The following is a 24,606-nucleotide window of genomic DNA, read 5'->3' on the forward strand; positions in this document are numbered from 1 at the left end:
AGTGCAAGGTGATTTACAAACATTCTGCCATTCTAAAAAAATGTATCATCAGTATTTTCTTTCCTCCACCACAGGAACTGGAAAAAGCCCTACCATTAAGCAGAATGTGCATTTGGCTAACAGCAGAAAATTATTCCAATAACAGAAAGTATTAAGTTGCATAAGGTCTTAAGTGCTCTCAACACAGAAAAAAAAGACACAGGAACAGCTAATGCAGCAGCTGGTTGAGCCTACAAAGGGAAAGCCCGGGATTTAGGGTTTAGCAATCCGTGTAACATCAAAAAAGATACATATGGTACACAGAATATGATGGGATTTAAAACTTACTCTTTTTTGCCCTTTCTAAAAATAACTTTAAAATTAGTTAAATCATCAGTAGAATATGGATAATTAAAGCCTTTGCTATACTCTGTTTTCCGATATGGGGGTGGGGTACAATTTGATTTAAAGTAAGGCATATTTAGAAGATAATATAACCAAGATCTGTAACTTAGTTTATCTTTTACCTCCAAGTCTCTGAGTTATCTATTTATACTTGAAATACAAGAATACAACCTAAAGGACAAGTGAAAAACTGAGCTTTAGCCCTTCTTTAAAAATTAAAAATATACTATGGGTAAGCATAGTACTTCTATAATGATACAGAAAACAAATAAAATGTAGTTTAATTTTAAAATTTCCACCTTTACTTACAATTTCAGTTTAAATATTTTTATGCTTTTTAGATGTATACTCTTTAATTCATTAGGAAAAAAGTGAACACTAAAATGGAATTGTGATGCTTTATCAAGACATAGATTTCAATTTTTTAAAATGTCTATATTTATTTTCAGAGCTGTTTTGCATGTTTGTCTCTCCATTTGAAAGTAAACCACTGTTTGAACAACCTGATCAGTGTAATAGTTAATTTGTTATTTTTCTCTACTTTTAGTATATTTTCATGACAAAAGAAAATATATAGATGCAATTTGTCTACAAGTTTCAGGCAAAAATGGCGGTTAAAAATCTGAACATGTTCTGTTTTGCAGGTTTAAGAGAGAATAAAATATGATAAGGTTATGAAGGAAAACAATAAACCATTGTGATTGCCTTGCTATTACAGATCATTATCCTCACGATGATAACAAGACAATGGTGGATATTGAGAAACACAGATTAAGAGAAATACAGAAAGCACATTTATTTGATCAAAAAGGCAATTATGTAAGTGTATAACAAAAGCTTCTATGAAATACTATAGCTGGAAATAGAAAAAAGAATTTAGTTGCATTTCCTCAAGATATATTGCAAATTGTTCTGCCCTGTTGATATGGCAACTTAATTTTAAAGAGCAAAATGGTTAAATGAGATACTGGTTACCTGCTGTACCATCACTTACAGGAAACAGAAAAGCTTAAGCTCTCCCTTACTCAGGTATCTCAGTTTTCCTTATTCCGTTGCAGGACACTTGGAGAAAAAAATATGCAAGTGACATGGAAAACTCACAAATCATTACTCATTGACATTTAATGAAATTTCAGTAAATTAAATTAACTGAAGCAACAGTAATCCATGTGACAAACTTGGTATTATAAAAAAACAGTATTAATATCATTGAAAACATGGAACAAAAATAAATACTAAATAGTTTCTGTCATCTGCAGAAAATATATACAAACCACCAAGAAGTGAACCCTAACTGAAGTTCTTAAACTACCTAGTTATTTTTTATAGTTGCAAGACTGAAAAACAACTAAAAATCTTCATAATCTACCAAGTGAGTTATATTTTTAGTTCAATCAATACAGTATCAATTATGTACCAAAGAAATTGGATTTTTTAAGAGATGTTAGATCTAAAAAAAATAAGTTACGTTCTGGGGCTTGAAAAATTTTGCAGCTTGTTCATGTGAGACCTTAGCACAAAATGTTTGGCCTTAAGAGTTTTTGGCCCCATGTGAAGTAAAAAACAGGTATAAAAACAAATCTGTTCTAGATGTACTCCAGAAAGAAAAAAATAGGGTGTGTGTTTTTTTAATAATTCCAGATTTTAAACCAAATCATTCTTTCCTCATGCTCAGTATGTAAGGGCTTTGTATTTCAAAGGTTGTTTATCTATTTCTGCCATTCCTAGAGAATAACAATACTCTAAGGATCCTTGGTCATATATCAACACTGAATTTTACAGCTTGGTCACTATTGCTCTGGTGGTACATTTAGTAGACAGAGAAGTTAACAAAAATTACCAGGGAAGATAAGACTCCAAATTTAAGAAAAAAGCAACTTCAACTACTAATGAATCAAAATTTCCTGATTCCTGTCAAACTATATGCAGTTCATAGCAATATTAAAATTGGACATTCCATTTTTCTTGGCATTTAGAAAGAAAAAAAAAGTGCTAAATTGTGTAATTTTAATAAGTTTAGCAAAAGCTACTTTTAAATTATATACAAACAACTATACCACACAGTGCTTAGTGTATTAACAGTTCCAAAGCATAGAATAGTTGCTTAACTATCACATTTAGGAAATAGGAAACGTTTGACTCTTTCTCTGACAAGAGCTTTGGAAGCAGTAAAAGAAAAATGTAGAAAAAAACTATATTAAATTATTCTTATCTGGGTAAGACCCCTAATATTTATGCAATCTGGTGTGGTTTTGTTTTTCAATTCTTGGATGTAATGACAGCAATTCTGAAAGAGTGCATAAAAAGCAAGCACACATAATATTTTAGATTTACGTTCTTTATCTTTGGCTCTGACTCCTTCTTATTCCCTCTTTCCTAGTACAATTCAAGTAAATATTGATGTTCTTCCTTACAATATTGGAAATTATTTTGAATTAAAGCAGAAATGAGATACATTTTTGACAATGATTGTCAACAAAGGAGGTATGATGGTCTATTACTTGTCCCCTGGCTTCCATGCAAGAGAGATAATTTAACTCATTTGCAAACTACTACGAATCTGAAAAGTGCAATTTTAGCCACAATGTATTTGCATACCTTCTAAAATTATTAGCAAGCTTCTTAATGCCCTAGTGGCTATTCCAAGAGAAATTCAATTGTACCTCTGCAACTAGAGGAGTTTCTCATGGCTGTATGTCAAAATTTAATATGCATTTATTCTATGAAGGGAAAATTTATGGGTTATCCTTTCTACATAGGAATTAGAACTATTGATTTAATGAAACTTCTGAATAAGAGAGTGCTGATCTAGATACTAGTTATGAAAAAAATAAAGAGCTTTCTTCAAAGTCGTGTGACTGGTAGGACAGAAAGAACATACAAATTAGTTACATATATATCCCAATAATTATTGCAGAGCAAACTCCCTCTCTAAAAACCCAAACCAAACTAAACTAAAACCCTAACAATTTTGTTTCCATTTTCAGTTACAATAATTTTGTAATGTATCCATCAAAGGAAATTAGGACAACCACCATGTCAATCCTCTCTTTACTGTTTTCCACAGAACACCTTTTAAACGTATAAAAATATTCTTTACAACACTTCTATCCCCTGTAGATTTATTTCCCATGTGTTATAATGTCTCAAAAGCATCAAGGACATAGTCAGTTTGCAGTTGACTTAGTAAAGAATTCTTCCGGTAGCTACCGTGCAAGGAGATAAATATCCACTTCAGCACAGAAAATATCTACCACTCCATAAAGTACAACAGATTATAAATTGATACAAATAACATTTCCACTAGTAGGGTTTCCTATGGATCAAAAAGGCATTATAGTTTAGAAAATACAGCAATTGGTGTGTCATTTGAAGCCATTTCATGCCTCAAATTGGAATTTAAATCCAGCTCCAGTGAGAATCATTCAAAAATCTTTCACACAGAGAATTCAAGTTCTAGAGGGAAATTCAGATCTACTTTAGACTAAAATGCAAAATGACTAGCAGCTAAACCACAGTACTATGTCTTTTTTTGAAAGACTATTTCTACAAAGTTGAAGCTTCAAACTCCTAAAACTGAAATATCTTTTCTCTGCTTTCCCCTTGGTCTTTTCTAGAATGTCAAGCAAAAACCTATCCTAAATAACAAATACATGGTGAGTTACGTGTCTCAGCTATCATATCAATTAGGTCTGTTTCTTTCACAAAGAAAATCAAACTTTCTCAGCTTGCTAGAGTGATTCTTGTATAATCTAGTGGCGATTTCTCACCCTTCCTAGATCTAAACCAGATGTTTCTTCCTGCCCGATAAAAAAAAATACAACCCCAAAGTAATTTCAACAATCTCAAAATGTATGTATTTTTAATGAATCATGCTCATTGGCACACCTTTATTCACTACTTCTATTTCCAATCTTCTAGGAGATTTTCAGCTTGCCAAAGATGTGACTGGGGTGTCTTTTAACTATCTTTTATTTGCAATCTCACTTAGTTAGTTTTCAATGATAAAAGTTTAATAAAGAAACTTATGAAACAAGTTGGAGACTTGTGAGATCTGGGTATAAGTGCCAGTTTTTTCTCTCCAGACTTGATATTCAGAACAGTAATACCACCTATAGTGAAAAAATTTAAAACTTGAAATTCCTTTTTTATAAAACTGTTTCATGTAACTATAAAAATATCTAACCATAGAATCTTTAACAGGTACATTTCCCTACTGAAGATGTAAAACTTCTTTTGCTACACTGTTTTCTTGAACACTGACTTGATTCTAGGACAAATTCAAAGCCAGGGACAGGCAGTTACTCTGTTCTCCCTCAATATACAGTTGAACAGAAAAGTCTCAGCTGCAGCCAAGAAAAATTATGAATGTGATTTTATGCCCTGTAAGCAATAGGTGTCCTTAGAGAATTTCAGGGAAGTTATTGCTTAATTAAAAAGGCATTTGAAAACTGTTTTAATAGTTGTTGCAGCAGGGAGCAAGGCATCATCTCTCTAGCTGAATTCTCTACATAATCAGCTTGAGAGCTGCTGTGCTCCTGCATTTGTCTGTCAGACAAACTGTACACTCCACATGCAGATTAAAAAAGTGTCAGTGAATGGATCTGGGAAGGCTCCTTCCCATCCACAGCAGCCCCTTCTCTTCTGGATCAAGCATTCAACAAGGAGGTGCAAGAGATGACTTTGAATTCTGGAGACTCCGAGGAATTAAACCTCAGCTCTATATATCCCCCATGAATGCTGCTGCCATCCATATCACTTCACCAATAGGCTGACCCTTCTCCGCTGTGTTGCTGTGTTAATTTCAGAGAATAATCCCAGAGAAATGCACAGTATTTTCTCAAAACATAGCTCCTTGACCATGTCCCCATACCAAGTATCACCATTTATAACCCCTTCAGAAAATTATATTAAAATGTGAACAACAATACTTTAGTTACTAGAACTGGTTTGAGAACTGATGTCTTAGGAGAATGGATATGGTTAAAACTACAGCTTAAAATCTTTAGATGAGGCTTTAATGAGTTGGGGAAAAGAAAATAATTTCTAAAGACTTGGAAAAGAGGTGACAGAAAAGAATTTCAAGTTTGGCTCTAGTACAACACACTCTTTCTGCTTTTCTTCCTTGGAAAGTTGTCAGGAAATCCCAAGTAGGCCATGCAGACCAAGGCTTGATTTGTAACATCAAGCAAACATTCATCGATTTTATCAAACCATAATCTAATTTTGAATTCTTACTTAAATGACCCAAGTTCTGTCTACAAACATACTCAATAATAAAAAATAATTACAAGGATCATGATAGATGAAATCAGCAGCCTCACAGAAGGCCAGTAAAACACCTTTTCTGTCTTGCATCAGACTAAAAACACTTGCTATATAAAAAGACACATTCTTATAGCTTAGAAAAGGAATGAACTTAACAGTGTCAGATTCAAAATCAAATAGAATATCAAGACTATGTTGGGGCATCAAACCTACAGACAAAACAAATTGTATATATTTATCAGTTGATCATAGTTACTGCATTTGAATCAAACCGGTCCTGCCAATATGCATATTAAGCTGTGAGCATGTGCTATGATACTATCTTTACCAAGATTCCCATTAGATGTTTTCAGAAGTCTCAAATATTTACTCCCTGAGTACAGTAAGATGATAACCAAACAGAGTCAAGATAACCAAGAGCTACATGTGAATAACACCTATTCCAGAGAATGCCCGTTTGGCATTATATTGCAATTACAGCTATTTTTGTTGGAAACATCCAGCTTTTACTATAGTAAAAATGACACATATACACATGAGGCTTGAAGACCTGAGGCAAAGAAGACACAAGAATTCATATGGTTCTGAATGGGAAACATTACACTTGTCAAGAGATGCATAATTTCAATATCCTAGATTCTGAAAAGAGAAAGAAATATAACAATAAGGTTGTTATTGGGGGCTGGTTGCTACATTGACAATGAAACAAACAAAAAAGTATGTAGTAATTTCCCAGAAACTTCTTCACAAGAAGAGAAAACTTTCTGATTTTGGAGAGATCTTCTAAAATGTTTAATCAATATCTAGGACTAGAGTTAGTAGACAGAGAAGAAGAGTACCTCTGAAGAAATGTGTAACCTCTAACTAAAGTAGTAGAGTAGGTAATAAACATAAATATTAATTGCAAGATGAAATGGTTTGTATGATTTAAGGCTTGCTATCTGACACAGAGTAGCAGCAAAGAATGCCACAACAAGGAAAAAATTACTATCAAATACAAGCCCTGGATCCCTGCCAGTCTTCTAAAGTTGAGATGTATTAACTGATTGGATCTGACCGGACAGGGAGTGCTTACTGCTCCTATTATTTTTTATTGCCTTCCTTCATACCACCAAAACAATAAATATCTTGTACTACTTAATGCATGCTATGAATATGATAGTGTTGTCCCACTGAATAAAGTTTTCAATGCCTGTATCAAGGAAGCATTTAGTTCCACAAGTGGAGAAAACTCAGATAATAACCAATAGCAAACCTTGCCTGATTACTAAACCAAGGCACATGTGATTATTTTCACTGGAAGTGTCAGAAAGACAACTGACTACTGTATGGATCCAGAAGCATCACAGACTTGGCTGATGAAAATGTTTCAGGGACTATCCTCTATTCAAACTCATCTGCAGTCTACACAGTACATGCCCCTATGCCTCAGGCCCTGAATGAGCCAAATCCAGTACATATGTCCAGTGCAATTCCAGTATGATGTGCATGGAACTTCAGCAGCAATTTCAGCATAAAACACAGCTTTTGTTCAGAAATACAGAAGGACAAGATGACGATGATGATGACTTTTTCTTCTCAAGTAAGAAAGTAAATGGACAAGACACAGAAACAAAGTTGGGATTAGAGAAATGAATCTCAAATCTCTTACCAGATGTTCATCCCACTGCTCTCACTACTCCATTAAAGTAGCCACAGCCATAGCATATAGCCATAGTATACAACCATAGTCTACAATGTATACAATCATATTACATTATATTCTTTATATAATAGTCTAGGAGCCAGGACATCTGGCAATAACTAGAAAATCTCACAAAGCTTGTTAGTTAAAAATAACCTCATGCTTTGTAGGCAAGCAGTCTAACCACTATTCTGGTTGCTGTCATGCCTATTCCTTCTAAGGTGCACCTTTACAGAATGAAATTTCCAAGATTCATGGGATAAGAAAGAAAAATAAAAGTAACTAAAAGCTAGAAGAATGAATCTGTAGGTAAGATATTAGAACTCTTACCCTGTGATTTGATTACAGGAAAATGCATATGGAACCTAATCCATCTTTTTGTAATTGCATCTGCAGGTTACAGGACTCTTCACACAAAGTCCACAGTGTCTGGAATAAAGCATCTTCACATTTTGATGACTTACAAGACACAGACAAAAGTAAATAAGGTATATCTTTATTAAGAAATTCTTTAGATTATTAAGATTTGCCATGTCCTATGAACAGAGCTGGGTAAGCACAAGGGGAAAAAATCCCAATGATTATTAGTGCCACTGCTTGTATATGCTCAGTTATAAATATCTAGATTTATTGAGGTTTATAGGACAAAGGATACAGAATGAAGAAGTTCACAAACATTAAAAAAAACAGGAGTTCAGGATAATATCCCATTTCATGACAGCTTTACTGACAGCTCACACTAAATATTGTACCTATCATAGAATCATATTTATGATCTATATTTAGTTTTTTAGGGTCAAAGCTGAATTTCTTGTAAGGTTTGGACTTTTATTTCTCCCCGTGATTTAACTGTTCAACTTTCTTCTTTGGTTGGACAGGGTTTATTGAATCACTCCTATGCATGTCCACCTTAAAAGAAAGGCTTTTTAGAAGTAAAAATCCTTGCAGAATATTCTAAAGAAGTTCACAATGCTCAGCAACATGCCAAGTCACCTAACCCTTTCTGAAATGTTATGATAAAGTCAAGTCCCTTTAAAGAGAAGGTTTCCTCCCCACATCTCTCAACAAGAGACCTTCATACTGTGTTCTTGTGCAAGGGTTACACAGTCGGTTCAAAGACTGAATTCCTCGCCAGCATAAAGCTAATTCCAACACTGTTTTTTGAAATTAGGACCAAGCCTGTTGACTGGCACTGCATGCTATCAAGGGCAAAATAAGAGTTTTGAGTGTAGGCATAGATGCTAATAGATCTTAGCTTTGAAGGCAGCAGGACAACACTGAGCACCATGTAAGATACGTCTTTTGCTTACAGCTTCGCATTTTGCGCATTAGAATTGTCTAATAACAAATGACACAGGGATTATCAAGTCTAGTTTCTCTTCCAGGAAGAAGTGGTAGTTTCAAAACACATAGAAATGAAGGATAGGCTATTTGGTCATTCTAAGTTTATAAAGTAGTCAAAAAGGATTTGAAAGTTCAGCACCACCATGGTAAAGAGGAGCTGGTCTTTTTTACAAGGAAGGTTGAGACTGTCTCCAGCTCTTCTAATCTTTTTCCCTCCCTGGCCCACGCATTAAGCTCATTCTCATGAAAGCAGAGCCAGCTGTTCTTCAGTCAGTAGTTGCTTCTTGCAGCAACTGTGATTTCCAGTGGCAACATAGAAATGCACATACCATATGTTCTTTGGACATTTATTTATAGTCTTTATCCAACAGAGCTGGGCAATTATAAAGACATGATGATAATTTGTGAACAGAAAAAAAGAGCTTCTTCTACCTAAATTTGTCCCACGAGAAAACAGAATACCATCTACTTGCAGCAGGCAATTCAAGAACACGTTAATGAAAATATGAACAAACTATATGAGCAAATAGCAGTAACAAACTAATCAAATCATGACCAATTTATGGGTTGATTATAATAAAAAAAATGACTACAAATAAGTGCTGAGTAATTTGTGAACCAAATAAAGGGCTACAACTCACAAATATAAAGTGCTGGCAATTAATAATTTAACCAGCTCTAGTTAGAGCCATCTATTTATTAAGAAACCTCTCCAACTGGATCTGGCAGAATGATTTATCTTTATATACAGTGATAAAGCCAAGGGAAATCAGTACTACTGGACATTTTAAATGCCGGGTTTGATTCTCTAGAGACCCATAGTATCATTTATAACTCTGTAGCCTGAACTTTAGATGTAGCCATTCTCATTTAGTAATATTTTAAAACCCCTTTGCCTAGTACAGATGACACAATACACAAGGCAGTAACAAATCAACATCTCTGTGTTTAAATTACATAAAAAAACCAGTAAAAGTTTACATTATCCTTCTTTGTCTTTACAGATAATTCAACATAAAAAATAAAATAAATACTCTAGCAGAAATATATAGGAAGCCTTCTTAGTAAAGCTAGCATAAATCCAAGTGAACATTAAGCTCTTGAAGAAAAATCATGAAATCTTTTACACATTTTTTTAAACTTTGAAGTAAAATATTTCCTGAAAAGTTTAAAAATATAAACAGAGCATTAGTTAAGCTAGGGATTTTCTTTATCAGAGGTAACTGTCACTGCTAAAGCAGAAGAGAATAAGGTTATTAACTTTATGGTTTACTGCTTGTTTTTTTGAAACAAATGTTCAAGATCATCATGTTGCTCTTAGGACTGGTGTCTTCCAACACACACTAGTTTTTGACAGCAAAGTAATTGATGAGTGTCCTTGCTTCAAGCTTCTTGAAATGACATTGCATAAAGCCAGAAGGATAACAAGTTGCAGGAAAATAGTTTTCAAACCACTGCAGGAGTGCTTTACAACTCTGTAAAAGCATACTTTACCTTTGTCAAGGAAAGGCATAAGAAACAAAGCAACTGTGTTTTCTGTAATAATAGAAGAGGAATGGTTTCAAAAAGTGACAACTTCGTGACACAGTGTATACACCTCATTATCCATCTGTATTCTGATTCTCCTGTTTCTGAACTTGAAAGAATTAATAAATACAAATAGACTACCTACCACTTTCACACTTGACTTCTGACTCAAAATTACAGTTACTCTGATCCTTTTTATTATTGCATTTCTATTGTGGTTTCTAGACTAAGGAGGTAATTCTTAAAAGGAGATGAAAATTCTATAGTTCCTTTCTACAGAAATTATGTACAGATTGCTTCCAATGACCTCAATGTACTTAAGATAACACAGTCAGAAATAGCACCAAATTGGAAAAAATGCAGTCAATTTAAATTTTGTTGCTCTCTTGACCAAGAGAGCATAAGAAATGCATATAAGCACATATATTTGCTTATAACTTTCAGGTTGGTAACTTTGCACGTACTCCATACATTCTGACAAAATGCACATTAAACTGTGAAAGCTGCATACTTTGATCAAAAATGTAGTCTGCCAGGAAAATGACAAAATCTCATCTGAGATTTTTTAGTAACAATACACACACACAACTTTTATTCTTGTTAAGACCTTTGGTTGCTCCCTAGCAAAAAGTGTGGTGTACTGATTACAAAAACAAAATGAAAAAGACAGAACTGCAAAAAAAATCACAGAGGAATCAAATCATGGAGTACTTTGCATCAGTTTACTCCCATCTAGCAAGACAAACAGGAGAAATACAAACTGTTTTGATAGCATTTCCATACTGAGTTTCATGCAAACTTCCAAATCTCTTCAAGAGGCTGGGACTAGTTTCCAGATAATCTACAGTTTCAGGGTTTCATGAGAAAAATGTTATATTTGTGGAGATTTACTACTTGTTTTAACCATTCTAAAGGAAAATGTACGAAAAATCCAGTTGCATTTTCAAAAAATATCTTTTGAAATTTCTTCATGAAACCTCTCTACTACTTCATTATAATTGCTGTATGTGGTTTATCAGAATTATTTTTATCATTATTCTTTGCATTGCTACCTGTAATTTTGAGGTGTTAAGAGGGAGGAAAAACACTTTCTAGAACCTCTTGGAAACCTGTAATAACATCTTCTAGTGACCTTTAAGCTTCAGCTAAAACCTGGCTCTAAGGCATAAAAATTGTGGTTCACTTCATTGAACAATCCACTCTTTAGAGACACGCAACATAGCCAACAATAAATCTTTCTTCAGGTTTCATACTTTCTTTATAAGTCAGCCATACCCCAATTTCATCAATACTGTACTCTAAATCCCAATAATTAAGATCCACCACTGGATATATACCATTTCTAATTAGGATACAGAGGGAACATACTCTGTCCAGTGGGACTGAAGAACAGAAAAAACATGGGAGTTTTTTCACCAAGTCATTTTACAGGATGGTCTTAAAAGTTTCTTATCAGACAGTGTAAATATTACTTTTTCTGAACTCCTAAATTCATTATGTTTTCATAATGTCCTCCAACTAGACACTATATCCAATAATTTTCTCATTCATTCTAGTAAATCAATACATTTTGCAACAGTCCTCTAAATAAGGACTAGTTGTTCTTGTTGTAGCATCCTGTTTTAAAAACCCTTTTGATATCAGCAAAGGTTTTAACGATGGGCCACCTAAATTAAAAGGCAGAAATAAAATGGAGGAAAAAATATGAGGTGGGGGGAAAGGGACAAAAGGGAGAGAAAGAAAACTCTAACAAATACAGCACAATTTTGCTTGGATTGTTTTGGTTTTTTTTAAACAGAGAAAGAAGCCTTTCATACTTAGAAAGTTGTCAGAATATTGAGTGTTTCTCTAGTTTACTCTACTTTTCATGTATTGTTACAGATGATTTTTAGTTCAGAACATCTGTGAATGCTTTCCTTGACTTTCCTTTCTGAATCACTGAAAATTGTTCTGGGGATTTCTGCTTGCCTAAAGCCAGTAGCACAAAATGTGCAAGAATTGATATATCCCTTCATTCTGTGTTAGAAGTCACTGTAGTGAAAGATTAAGATGTGTCTCCAAAGTATTAAAGTATATTTTTGATATGAGCAGTAGTTGTTAAGTCCTAGCACATAAGAATCTGCTAGCAGAATGATGACTTGGCAAAGGTTTAGGAAAAGAAGACTGTTGACACAGCAGATTAATGCATTTGTTTGCTTACCCCCAGTCTCCCCTCAAATACAATATCTATTTAAGGCTTAATGAAGTTGGATTATACTTTTACACTCCCAGGGTTATTTGCCTCTGTAATATTTGTATTCTAATAACAGGGTGGATAAGTTACTGAATGTGAGGGGGCGAAGAGAGAACTTTCTCTTAACTATTGCCCATCTGTTTCAAAAAATGAGATTTTTGCTTTGAGTAACAAAGACAGCAGAGCATTCATTTGTATTCGATCCAATCCATATGCCTACATTTCCACTGATTCAGCTTTGTGCATTTTAAAAGTCAAATTTTGCAGAATGTTATAATTAATTATAGCTAAAAAAGTCATGTGATATACATCTCCCACAGCATGGATTAGATCCATCCTGCTTTACACCACTAAGTGCAAGTTTCTTACTGACAGTACTTACATCAGAGTTGAATGCACTTTCCTTTTGGCAGCAGAAAGTACAGTGGTATCTATTATCACAGTGTTGAATAAAAATTTCATTTAGCCCAACCAATTTGCACATTATACTGGCATACAATAAACACAGGATAATTTAGGTTGGAAGGGAGATCAGAAGGTCTCAATTCCAATCTTCTGCTCGAAAGACAGATAGCTATTACATAGACCGGGTTGCTGTGTGGTCTTGAAAACCTCCAGGAATGGAGGATGCACAACCTCTCTGGGAAATCCAATCTGTTGCTTTACTGTCCTAGAAGTGAAAAAGATTTTCCCTTATATCCAGTCTGAAATTCTCTGCCTCTTGTCTCTTGTCTGCCCACCATGCACCAGTGTGAAGAGCATATCACCATTTTCCATGTAAACTCTCTCTAGGTATTTGCAGGCTGTTACTAGCACCCTGCTCCCCCCAAAGCCCTTCCTGCCCCTCAGCTTCTCCTCCTAGGGCATGGTTCTCCAGCCTCCAATAGAAGGAGACCCTCCACTGAATTTGCTCCATGTTATCAATGTCCTTCTTGTATTGGGGGAGGCCAAAACTGGGGAACAACCTCCTCCCTTGATCTACGGGCTATGTTCCTGTTAATACAGCCCAAGATGCTATTGGCTGTCTCTGCAGTGACAGCATGCTCTTGGCATATGTTCAGCTTGCTGTCTACCAAAGTCTCCAGGTCCTGTCACAGAGCTGTTTCCTAGACAGTCAGTCCCCAGCCACAGTCATTGCATAGAGCTGGTCTTTCCCAGATTTAGGACTTCATATTTGCACCTACTGAATTTCGTGAGGTTCTTGCTAGCTCATCCCTTCTGCATGTCTAAGTCCTTTGGATGGCACCACTGTCCTCCAATGTAACTCCTGGTACCCTAGTCTGGTGTCACCTGCACACTGTGATCTTTCGCCTCCTCCAGGTCATTGATTTAAGAATGTCTAACGGGACAGGATTTGGCTCCTCATCACTTCTATATATCCCATACATGCTTGACCACCCTTTCAGTGAAGAAATTTTTCCTAGTATCCAATTTAAACCTCCTCTGGCTGAAGGCCATTTCTTCTTGTCCTACCATTTTTTACTTGGAAGAAGAGACTGATCACCACCTGGCAACCTCCTGTCAGGCAGTTGCCTTCTTATCTCCAGGCTAAACAACCCCAGCTCCCTCAGCCACTCCTCACAAGACTTGTGCTCCAGGCCCTTCACCAGCTTCATTGCCCTACTCTCCACAGGCTTCAGCACCTCAATGTCATTCTTGTAGTGAGAGGCCCAAAACTGAATACAGATTTCAAGGTGCAGCCTCACCAATGCTGAGTACAGGGTTAAAATCACACCCTGGTCCTGCTGGCCACACTATTTCTGATACAGGCCAGGATGCCATTGGCCTTCTCGGCCACATTGTTCAGCTAGCTGTTGACCAGCACCCCCAAGTCCTTTTCTACTCAGCAGCTTTTGTTCTTTTGGCTTTTTTTGAAGACAAAGCACTGTGGTAAAAAAATAACTCAAAATTTAATTTACCGCCACTTTTAATGGTGCAAATAAATTAAATCAGGAAAGACACAATAATAACAATGTTTCTCAGACTGGTAGTAACTGTCATCCCCCTCTTTCACCTCTCCCAAGTACATACATGCTTTATGGTCTTAGGATCTTGGGTTAGATGACATTGTATATGAGAGTAAAGCTGGGCACTGGAGAAATTCAAAACTCTTAAACTTGGTCTGTTTCCAAAGTTATTGTTTATATTCCAAATTAAGGCAGCTGCCTTTTAGTTTCTGTTGTTTACAGAAGCAGTGGTATTTTTCTCAATAATCTTTTACTATATGCAGTTTATGATGAAAACTCCATGCTAACTGCTCCACAGCTTCTACACAAGGGCTCTGGAGAACTAAGATGCTTCACAATTAACAATATAATGAAACTAAAATTATGATCTGCATCCCAAAGAAGGCAAAATACTGCCTTCATCCTCAAATCATAATATTTTAAATAAATTACACTATGTAATTTGGTGTATTTGGGGATTTTTAAACTACCCTTATGTACTGTAAATGCGTTGTTTGAGTATAAACATGTGTGGTAATTTCAAAATCTAGCAAAAAGTAATTCTTCTGAAAAGTGAATATTAATATTTCTTAGAAAATAAGGCTTAGTACTTACACTCAATTGGGAGGGAGTGTGGTAGAAGCAATGTTAAAAAAATCCACTGTGATTTAGTGAAATAGATGTGAAATAGAATTGATTACGTCAAGAAAATTTCTAGAATAGAATGAGGGTTTTATCATATGATTTCTCATAAAACATACACTGTCCAACTACAGGAAAGCATATGCTAAAGTCAGACTAAAGATCCAGCTAAGGCAAGTATCCTGCTTCCATGAATGACCGAAACCAGAGGTACAGAGAAGAATGAAATTGAAAGGCAAGCATACATCATAAGGAGTATAAGAGCAGCATCATTTTTAGCAGCATAAAAAGTACACAGATGCATAAAAAGAACAGTCTCTCCTGAAACAATTTATTAGTGAACCATGAAGCGTAAAGTTTTAGATCCTCACTTACTGAATCAAACGTGAAAGGTAAAACACTAAGGGAAACTGAAAACAGAAGACAATCAGAATCATGGAAAAAGACATTATTCTTGGTGCTGCCTTTTTAATGCAAATATCCCACAATGCAGTGGTAGTCTCTTTTCATGAAACCAATTCAGCACATATTTCTGTTATTTGGTTTCTGTCAGGAGACCTCTACAATACAAACATCATTTAGTATTGGCATGATTTCATTTAAAATGCTATGATTTACCACCCAGCAGGCTGTTTCGACTAGAACTGGACAAATCCAAGCATAGATGCAACCTATAAAAAGCCCTTCTATTTCTGTCTAGCTTTCAAGAAGCACAATGAGATAAACTACGAACATTAACAAACCATTACTTTGATGAGCTATTCCCTAATAATGTGCACAGGACTAAGCATTGAAGAACTACCTTAAGTTTTATGAAGTGAGTCTGTAAACTTGTCAGTTCAACCTAGGATTTCAGTCTCAGCTGAGGACATCCTTTTTCTGCAAAAACAGTTCTCCAACACATTCACTACTTTTAAGAAGCTTGAAATTCTGAAGCAAGAAGGCAATAGTTCTAACCAAGGCAACTTTAGGTGAAGGATTCTTTTTCTTTCATTCCTAAGTTTGTTTATAAATGGGAAAATAATAAGGTAGGGTGTAAATTTGCATAATGAATGTCTTAAAAATGAGACAAAAGGAAAGGTAATAAAATAGATGTGAGTAGAAAAGTCAAAAATAACAATAGCAGTTGCTGCATTTGCTATTTATAAAGTTACTTCTATATGCTAAACCATCTTATCTTGGGCCCTTTACTTTGTACCCTTAACTACATAAACAGAATAAAAGACAGAAACTTGGGAAGTGTCATTTGTAGAATTCCCAACTGTTCATTCCAAGAGCATGTAGCCTTCACACCTTCAAAGGAGAATAGGAAACTGATACCAAATTTTGAGTTCACAATATAACATAAAATACATAGTAAACAGCTTCTTCTATCCAAAAAATGTTTAAGATAAACAGGTTGTTGCTGTCAAAGAGAAAAAAATGATCTTCAAGGTGCTCTACACATATTTCATACGTAATTCGCAGAACATTAAAGCTCAAAGACCTCATAAACTTTTGCAGTTCTTGCAGCAATACAGAGTTCATACCTGTGGCGAGATAGATGATATGGAAAAGCATGTCCTTGCCCTGCACAACATCCACAACCACATGGGAAAATCGACTGTTGTCTTCCATGAAGTAAGGAATTGGAATAACTGGTTGAACAACCTCATGCATTAAGAAGAATTTTTGAGCATCTTGAAGATTTCTCTCAGTCAGATTTGCATACAAACCCTGATCCATGGTGCCACACTGTAAACACAGAAAACTAACATTACTATACGTGGCAACAAAAACAACAGATCTACTCCCTGATTTAAGGCACAAGAAAATAAAAACCAAGGGTAAATCATGTAGTGACACTGTGGAATTTGACCTTCAGGTCCCATTTTGGTGCTAGCCAGACTGTGCAGCAATTGAGGAAGTTCAGCTTTCCTGAAGCAGTACTATAGAGGCTTCCTAACCCTAAACAATATGGAAGGGCACTAGACAGACCAGCACAAGTGGACTACAGTAATATTATGCTATTCCTATGTTCACAGGGCATGAAGGAGAAAAACTACCATCTGACAAACCAAATAGTTTTCTGACTAGTTTTCTTTATAATTTTCACAGAAGCAGTGCTAAAGACAACAAATTTTCAAAGGAAATTCCATGTCCTACCACAGCCAGAAGCTGAGAGAAATCTGAGGTGAAAGTACCACAAACCATTCTAGGAGTTTCTTAAGACTCTGTGTTAAATAGCAAAAATGGACAGTGAAGAGCTCTATCAATGTTATCCACGACACAGACATTTTTCATTTGAAACTGAACAAATTTTTATCTGAAAACTGTACTCTTTCCTTACAAGAAAGCATTTACTAACTTCATGGACAAGTTTCAATCACAAATAAACTAAGCAAAATAAGTGGCAGTTAATTTTAGCGTATTTGTGTTCAACTGGGGACACAGAAGAGAAAGATGCTTAATGCATGTGAATATATAAACATCCACATATTTACTCAGGCATAATTGGCATCAGAGAAGTAAAGCATTCACAACATTTATCAAATATTTGGGTGATGTGAAAGGCATATCCAAGTCATAATTTTCATTCTGTTTTACTATATCATAAATTATGCCATAAATTACAGCATGAGTAAAATACAGGGTTCAAAACCCTACCAGTTTTTTTTTCATTATTGCCATGTCTTCAGTCTGAAATTATGTCATTGTTCCAAATCCACAAATGTTAAAAAAAAGTCAAGAAATTTCATGAAAAATCAGATGATAAGGAAAGAAAAATAAACAACTGGCAGGAAACAATTACTTGCTCTGTATGTCCGATCAATGAAAAAAATAAACCATGCCAGAGAAGAATTTCTCTGAATCCATCAAGCAGGAAAGATTCCAGCTGAACACTCATAGTACACTGAAATTCAAATGGTCCTTGGTCTTATGTAGACATTGCCTTGTCTAAGAGAAAAGCAGTGATCTCTGAAGAAAAACAACATTCCTCAAAACTGGGACTTCTATAGTATTCTAATCTGGAAATATTTCATAAATATAATCCAGCCTTGGAAATACAATATCTGATGGAACTGTAGCAACAGGGCAATAGTCTTCCTTCACATCACATACTTTTCTCTGTTATTACTGAGTAGGTGAATACTCTGAGGACAAATCTACTTCTGGGACTACACAAACAGAACTTCTGATACTTTATCATAAGGACTCTATAAAAGAAAAGTCCTTCTTTCTGGGAAGGAAACCAGTGACTAAGTCAATGAATATATCCCATCTATGTGAAGTGTACTCTAAAGCACCACCAACATCACTGCTGCAGTTACAGAGCCAGAAATCTAATCTTCCTAAGCACTTCTATTTTTTTAGGTTCTTTTAGGGTCTTAGGCTAGTGCAAGACAGGGCCTTATTAACCATGAACCATAAAGCCTTTTGAGAAAACCTCATGTAAATGATTGTCCCTCTCCCATGTATTCATACCTGAAAATTAGGGTTAGGATTGGGATACGGAAGCCAAGCAGATCGGGAGTTTTCCTGGTATTTGAAGGGTCCATTAAAGGCCTGAGTTATGGCACTCAGATTGAAAACACAAACTGCTGAGGCTGCTATGCTGTTCCTGTAAAAGAAATATAAATATTAACCTAAATAATGATAGGTGATAAGCTGATTTAGCACAGACATTGCATTTAAAATATTTGTTGGCCTTACCAAGTAGCTGGTGTGGGAGAAACTTAGAACTTCCTACCTTCTGCTGCTGCTCTGATACCACAAGGCTATACTTCCACACAATCATATGCACTAGGGACACCTCTTTTGTAGTTACAAAGTTCAGGATGATATTACTCTTAGGGCTTATTAATGTTTCTTCCATACAACATAGATGAAACAAGGTAAGGATTTATTCAATTTATGGTATGTCTCTGGACCTTATGGAATCCCAGATATCTCCACAAAAATCCTGTCTTCCAAGAGATGATGTACAGCAATAAGTATACAAGTTCAGAAACCCATCAAGAGAAAACAACTTGGACTGCATACAAGATATCTTGTTAAACAAATAAACACAAATAAATGGCAGTCAGACAAAACATAAAATTTCCTGCATTTGCCTTGAAAATGTGACATACCTAGCAATAAAGTAATTCTGCATAGTGTAAAGAATATAATCTAATTATTATGAAAGCTTGTAATATGAGAACCAGCATTGTTCTCTTCCACATTTTGAAATAAATGAATAGATAATGAAGGTATTAGTTGCACAGATTTCCATTGCAAGTAAAACTGCTGACAATTGAGCCACACATTATTATTTTCTTTTTTTTTAATATATTTTTCTTTTTATTTAAACTTAGCCTGCACTTTACACAAGGCTTAAGAAAGCATACTATAGAAACTCCAAAATTATGGGAAAAAAACCCCAAGCAAACAACACCTGGAGGCACAAATCTATCAGCAACTGAAAATAGTTAGGATATATGGATTAAAAACCAGGACAAAAGAGCAATTTGCTTTCTTATGCTTGTCATCCTTATTTCAAAAAAACACCAACACTTGGTGTGCAATATCTGCAGAATCAATTATCATTGGATTTGATAATCCCTTGCCTATATAAATTATCACTAAATGCAGCTCAGTAATAATATTCTATAGTACCCATATCAATGTCTTCTTGAATTTCTTTAAGTCCTTAAGGGACATTAGACTCACGCTTACAGATTTTTCAGATAGTCTAAAAGAAACAAAATCAGCTTCATTATGAAGCAGTGGCTATAGTGGACTTAATCATCAACCATATATAAAAGGTGCAGGTTTGGCTGTTACTCAGTCTTTATTGACAGAAATGTTTCATTTTTTCCCTCCACAAGTATATTCAAGTATATTAAAAAAAGAATTAGAGTACAATAAAGTCATTGCAATTCTAAAAGTATTGAGACTGAAGAAAGCTGAATGTGGTTAAGCAATATCTGATGCTGTTACACCAAGAGAAAGGAATATGTGGTTCCCTCTCATGGGAAACCTTGGCATTTCTACACCATCAGTTGCAGTGCTGAAAGGTGAATCAGGTGGGTTCCACAGATTATCCATGAACAGGGAGTCAGCATGGGGAAGTAATCCTAACTCTACAACATTTCAACAATGTCCAAAAATTTACTTACAACATTTGATGTCAGGAACAAATATAATTTAAAGGGAGCTATCAAAAAATCCCACCCTCAAACAGTTGTAATTAAATCCTCTTTGAAGAGTCCATTCTGTTGAACAATCAGAATGACAGGCCACCAGGGAAGAAGGAAGTAGCAGCAAGGTTTCAAATACTGTCTACTTTCACGTGGCAAAGGTAGTCTTAACATTAGCAAGTCCATTTTCAGAAGAGCCAGGGAGCATCAGGAGCATCGTTCCCCTTCCATAGCCTAAGCCCTATGGATTTTCTGCAGTAGAATTCCTCTGGTCAAGCTTTTCATGACAGGAACACGTCAAGGCTATTTTGACTTTCATAAAAGATCATGTTGAAGAGGGTATGTGTATGCCACTTGAGAAATACCTGTCTTTTATTATTTGAACTAGCTAGTAAAACAGATCAATGAAATTAAAATCACTGATCAAAACAACATCAAATTTTCTTATCCCCAGTAATCTCAAAGTCTCTACTATTCTCTTTATAAAAGCGGTGTTTAAATTCACTACATTACTCCATTGCAGGAACAGGTTGAGCTCATCATCTGATGTCACAAGTTAGGAACTGTCACAGCCGGATGTAAGCAGCCCATCACTAGTCTTGTTCACAGCCTGAGCTGCTGACCCAGGGGTGAGCCTGAATCTGAAAGATGCCTAAATATGTTCATAAAGGACTGTGCCAAAAGCCCAAATTCATGCTCACTGTCTAGAATATGTAGGGATAATAATTTGTTGACATTAATTTGTGACTGTTTCCACCTGATAAATGGATATTTATAAAAGGTAGGTATCCCATTGTTTAAGGGGCCCAACCTGTGTTTTAGGTGTCCAAGGAACTTCTAAAATTCTAGACAAAACTGACTTACACAGCGAGACAATACAAGAAGGTAAGATAATCAGAACCCGAAATTGGAAACTCTGTTCCAGTGGTTTGAATACTGGTCTGCACAGCCATAACACAGAGGCTGTTCTCACCAAGCAACGTTAGTTGCTTATGTTATCATGTTAGTAACAAAGGAAGTTTATGAGACAAATGACTCTTTTTTTCTTAAGAGCTAAGCAGCTCTTGGTATCAAGCTCAGAGTCCAGGGAGCTCTATCTTGACCTAATTTTTTAACATTTAACAAATTTTAACACCAAATTGAATTTTTTTTTCAATTTTACCTTGTTGATACAACAGGTTCAGTTAAATTTAAAATAAATTCTTGTTTGGACCCTTAAACTCATTAAAGTATATGTTAGGACTAATTAAAATACATAAGAGCACCTCTTGTCCTATTTTGGGTAAGATGCATTCTTCCTGACAAGGTCAAAATCCATCATGTCAAATTCATAATCATGTCACATTACAATTATAAGATATTTTTTCTTAAGTACATCATTTATTTATGTGTTGCAATAGTACGCAAAATAAAAATCAATGCCTTTCTAAGAACAAATGAATACGATGACAGAATACTCTTAAACACAACTGGATCCCTGCTTTAAGGAAATATTAAGAATTCCTCCTCTCATTTCTTCAGCAATTCACGTGGGAAACATTTGGAACTGGCGCTTGTGCATAAGAGGACAGTGGATTGGGCAAAACAGAAGTTTGAATTTATGATGTTTACTTGGCATATACAGAAGAGAGCAGCTCAGAAGTTTAAGTTTTTGCTGTCACAAACAGCAAGAAAATAAAATATATAATTTGTTTTACTTACACATTAGTGGTAAAAATTCCATAGATCAAGTCCAATTCTGGCAGGAAGAAAGTGCTCTGAAGTTCATTATAGTAAAATGGAATTTCTCCAGGGTGAGAGCAGTTCAGACGAGCTTTCATGAAGGTAGTCCAGGTATCCTCCAGCACAAACTTGCCACCAATATCATTTTTACACACCCGAGCAGCACGAGAGAATACTGTTTTCCCACAGTCGTGTTCTACCGCATTCTCCCGGAAGAAGAAGTAAGTAAAGTTCCCGATGTCATAAGACGACACAAAATTTGGCTCTGAAAATAGCAGGAGGAAAGATCATTTATCACCTTCTTGTGATATATGCACTTATATTAACATGGAAGTTGGATTTATCTTCAAATATTAGATTTAGAAAAACACACCTTTGATTATCCTTTAGAGAATTGGCGCAATGACATCTGAACAGGACAGTTCATGTCCAACCACGATTACGAGCTACATGATCATGATATGCTGGGTTTATCTGGGTAGAGTTAATTTTTTTTCACAGTAGCCAGCATGGCGCTATGTTTTAGATTTGTGCTGGAAACTGTGTTGATAATTCAGGGATGTTTCTGTTATTGTTGAACAGCACTTACACAGAGCCAAGGCCTTTTCTGTATCTTACACCACCCCAACAGCACCAAACGCCTGCTGAGTTGCCAGCTGGGGTTAAACCAAGACACGTGGCCTGACAGACTCTCTGCTCTACGGATCTGTAGCACATGACTCTGCCGGGCAACCTTGGCCCAGCTTTCTGTATTCCACCATCAAAAGTGTTACTGAATTTCCGTTCTCTACATATGGGCATAGAGTCTTCTTAAAATGTAATTGCTTTATCTGTTAACTCTATTTCTGCTTTACCACCATGCCATTACTCCAGATTAGCAGAATAATGGGTGGTAACTGATTGTGAGTGAAAACGTATTCAGCGGATGCAATGAAAAGAAAAGAGAACTATACAAAAGCATTTGATGGAAGGATAGCTGCATTTCAACTCTGTCTTGCTTAAAGCTTTTGATAGTATTACAGTATTTTTCTCTGTCTTATAAAGAAAAAATTAAAACTGACCAAAAATCTGATGGTGATGAAGGAGAAAACACAGAATATGTAAAAAAAATAACCTGGAAAACAACAGATGGCAATATTTCTTAAAAGAAAAAAAAAAAAAGGAAACAGTAGATACCAAAGAAAATATACATAAACATATGGTCCATTTCCTAAGGATTACTAGAACTGAAGAAAGTCCATGACCTTAAGATAAGTTGGCAAACTGATGAGTTGTTAAAGACAAATTTGTCAAGAAGAGCCCCCTTTGTGTAAGGAACCATTATAAAACACTGATAGCCCCAAGAAACAAGCAAACTTTATATTCTCATTCCCAAATTGTATTCTGAAGTGGGAAAAAAAATAAGCAAAACTGTTTTTAAAACATCTATTGTGAGGAAACATTCCAAAGAAATTTAATAGGTGAATATTTCATGACAGCCCTATTGTATAGGAAAAAGCTGCTGCAACTAGATCTAAGCATTTTAAAGGAATAGTTCAAACCTGTCAACACTTTTGAGGGGCACTAGAAAGGGAAGGAAGCTGGCCTTTCCACACAGCAGTCCAAAGTCTGTCAGAAAACTCTTCTCCAAAGACGGCCCAGCTCCCAGCTCTTGTGGCCTCTTGTGCTGCTTCCCTCTCTACCTGCTGTGCTGCGAGTCTCCAAGCCAGGTTTCTTGGAAGCAATGACTATCAGCTGCCTAGGATGTTTGAAGCTGAGCAGACACAATAGTGCTCTCAGTCCTCCCTGTAACTTTCAGTCATTATTATATCAAGCACTTCCCTGAGATTAGTCTGTAATGCACCACATTTTCCCCACACTCTGACCTGCGCAGGTGTTTTGCTGGAAGATAGCAACCAAACAATTCTGAGAATTTGTTAGTATCCTGAGTTTTCATAAGTTACATAGTACCAATGCCTTTGTGCCTTTAAAAAGAAAAAAAAAGCAAAATAGTTTGACAGGACTTGCGACAGCACTAAAGATAAAACTGGATTGACAATATACAAACAACTAAACTATTAGTAATGTTATCCCTATTAGAACGTCATATCTTCATTCCACATCTGTGTCAAACTTTCATTACAATAGGGATTTTGATTCAAAGGTTTCAAAAACCTTTAAAGTATATTACTAGAATTTGCAGTTGTGTAGAAATAATTCTTAGTTAATCATGACCTCTCATTCTTTAACTATAAAATGTAATATTGTAACACATTTACAAACTGAACACTCAAATTGGAGAAAGCTGGAAAAAAAAGACAATTTTTAACTTTGTTAATTTTTTTTCTCTAAAAATGTGCAATTTGCTGAATAGGTAACAGGGTAGAATGATATATAAGATTTATTTACAAGTACTAAGACTAAGATGACAAAAACATGTGGCTAAAAAAAATCCCAAAATTGTATACTGTCACATTCTAGTGAGGTTAGACAGTTTTGACAGGCATCAAATACTAACTATATATCCAGAGATATTTGAATGCAAAGTTTTCTTTCGTGTTATAAATCCCAATTATGTGTCATTCATTCTCAATACACACAGCTGTTTGAAGATTTATGGAACAAACTTGTATTTATTTAAATAAAATATACTAGGAAAAAAAATCCTTTTAGGAATACCAGGCTAACTAAAACACAAAAAAATCCCAAAAGGAA

The 24,606-nt window shown here is 35.4% G+C and overlaps 1 protein-coding gene across 8 annotated transcripts in view; it reads right to left on the reverse strand.

Moving 5' to 3' along the window:
• The window catches only part of SEMA5A (semaphorin 5A), a 338,112-nt gene that overhangs the window by 110,625 nt on the left and 202,881 nt on the right, over window positions 1–24,606 (reverse strand). For all 8 annotated transcript variants that reach the window (XM_064661194.1, XM_064661239.1, XM_064661203.1 and 5 more), the window contains 3 exons: window positions 21,892–22,177; window positions 18,494–18,629; window positions 16,558–16,762 (listed from right to left, as the gene is read on the reverse strand). In XM_064661194.1, coding sequence (XP_064517264.1) covers window positions 16,558–16,762; window positions 18,494–18,629; window positions 21,892–22,177 — 627 coding nt within the window. The remainder of the gene's footprint in view (window positions 1–16,557; window positions 16,763–18,493; window positions 18,630–21,891; window positions 22,178–24,606) is intronic.

This window comes from Pseudopipra pipra, chromosome 1, assembly GCF_036250125.1.
Source record: "Pseudopipra pipra isolate bDixPip1 chromosome 1, bDixPip1.hap1, whole genome shotgun sequence".
In the NCBI taxonomy this organism is placed as follows: domain Eukaryota; kingdom Metazoa; phylum Chordata; class Aves; order Passeriformes; family Pipridae; genus Pseudopipra; species Pseudopipra pipra.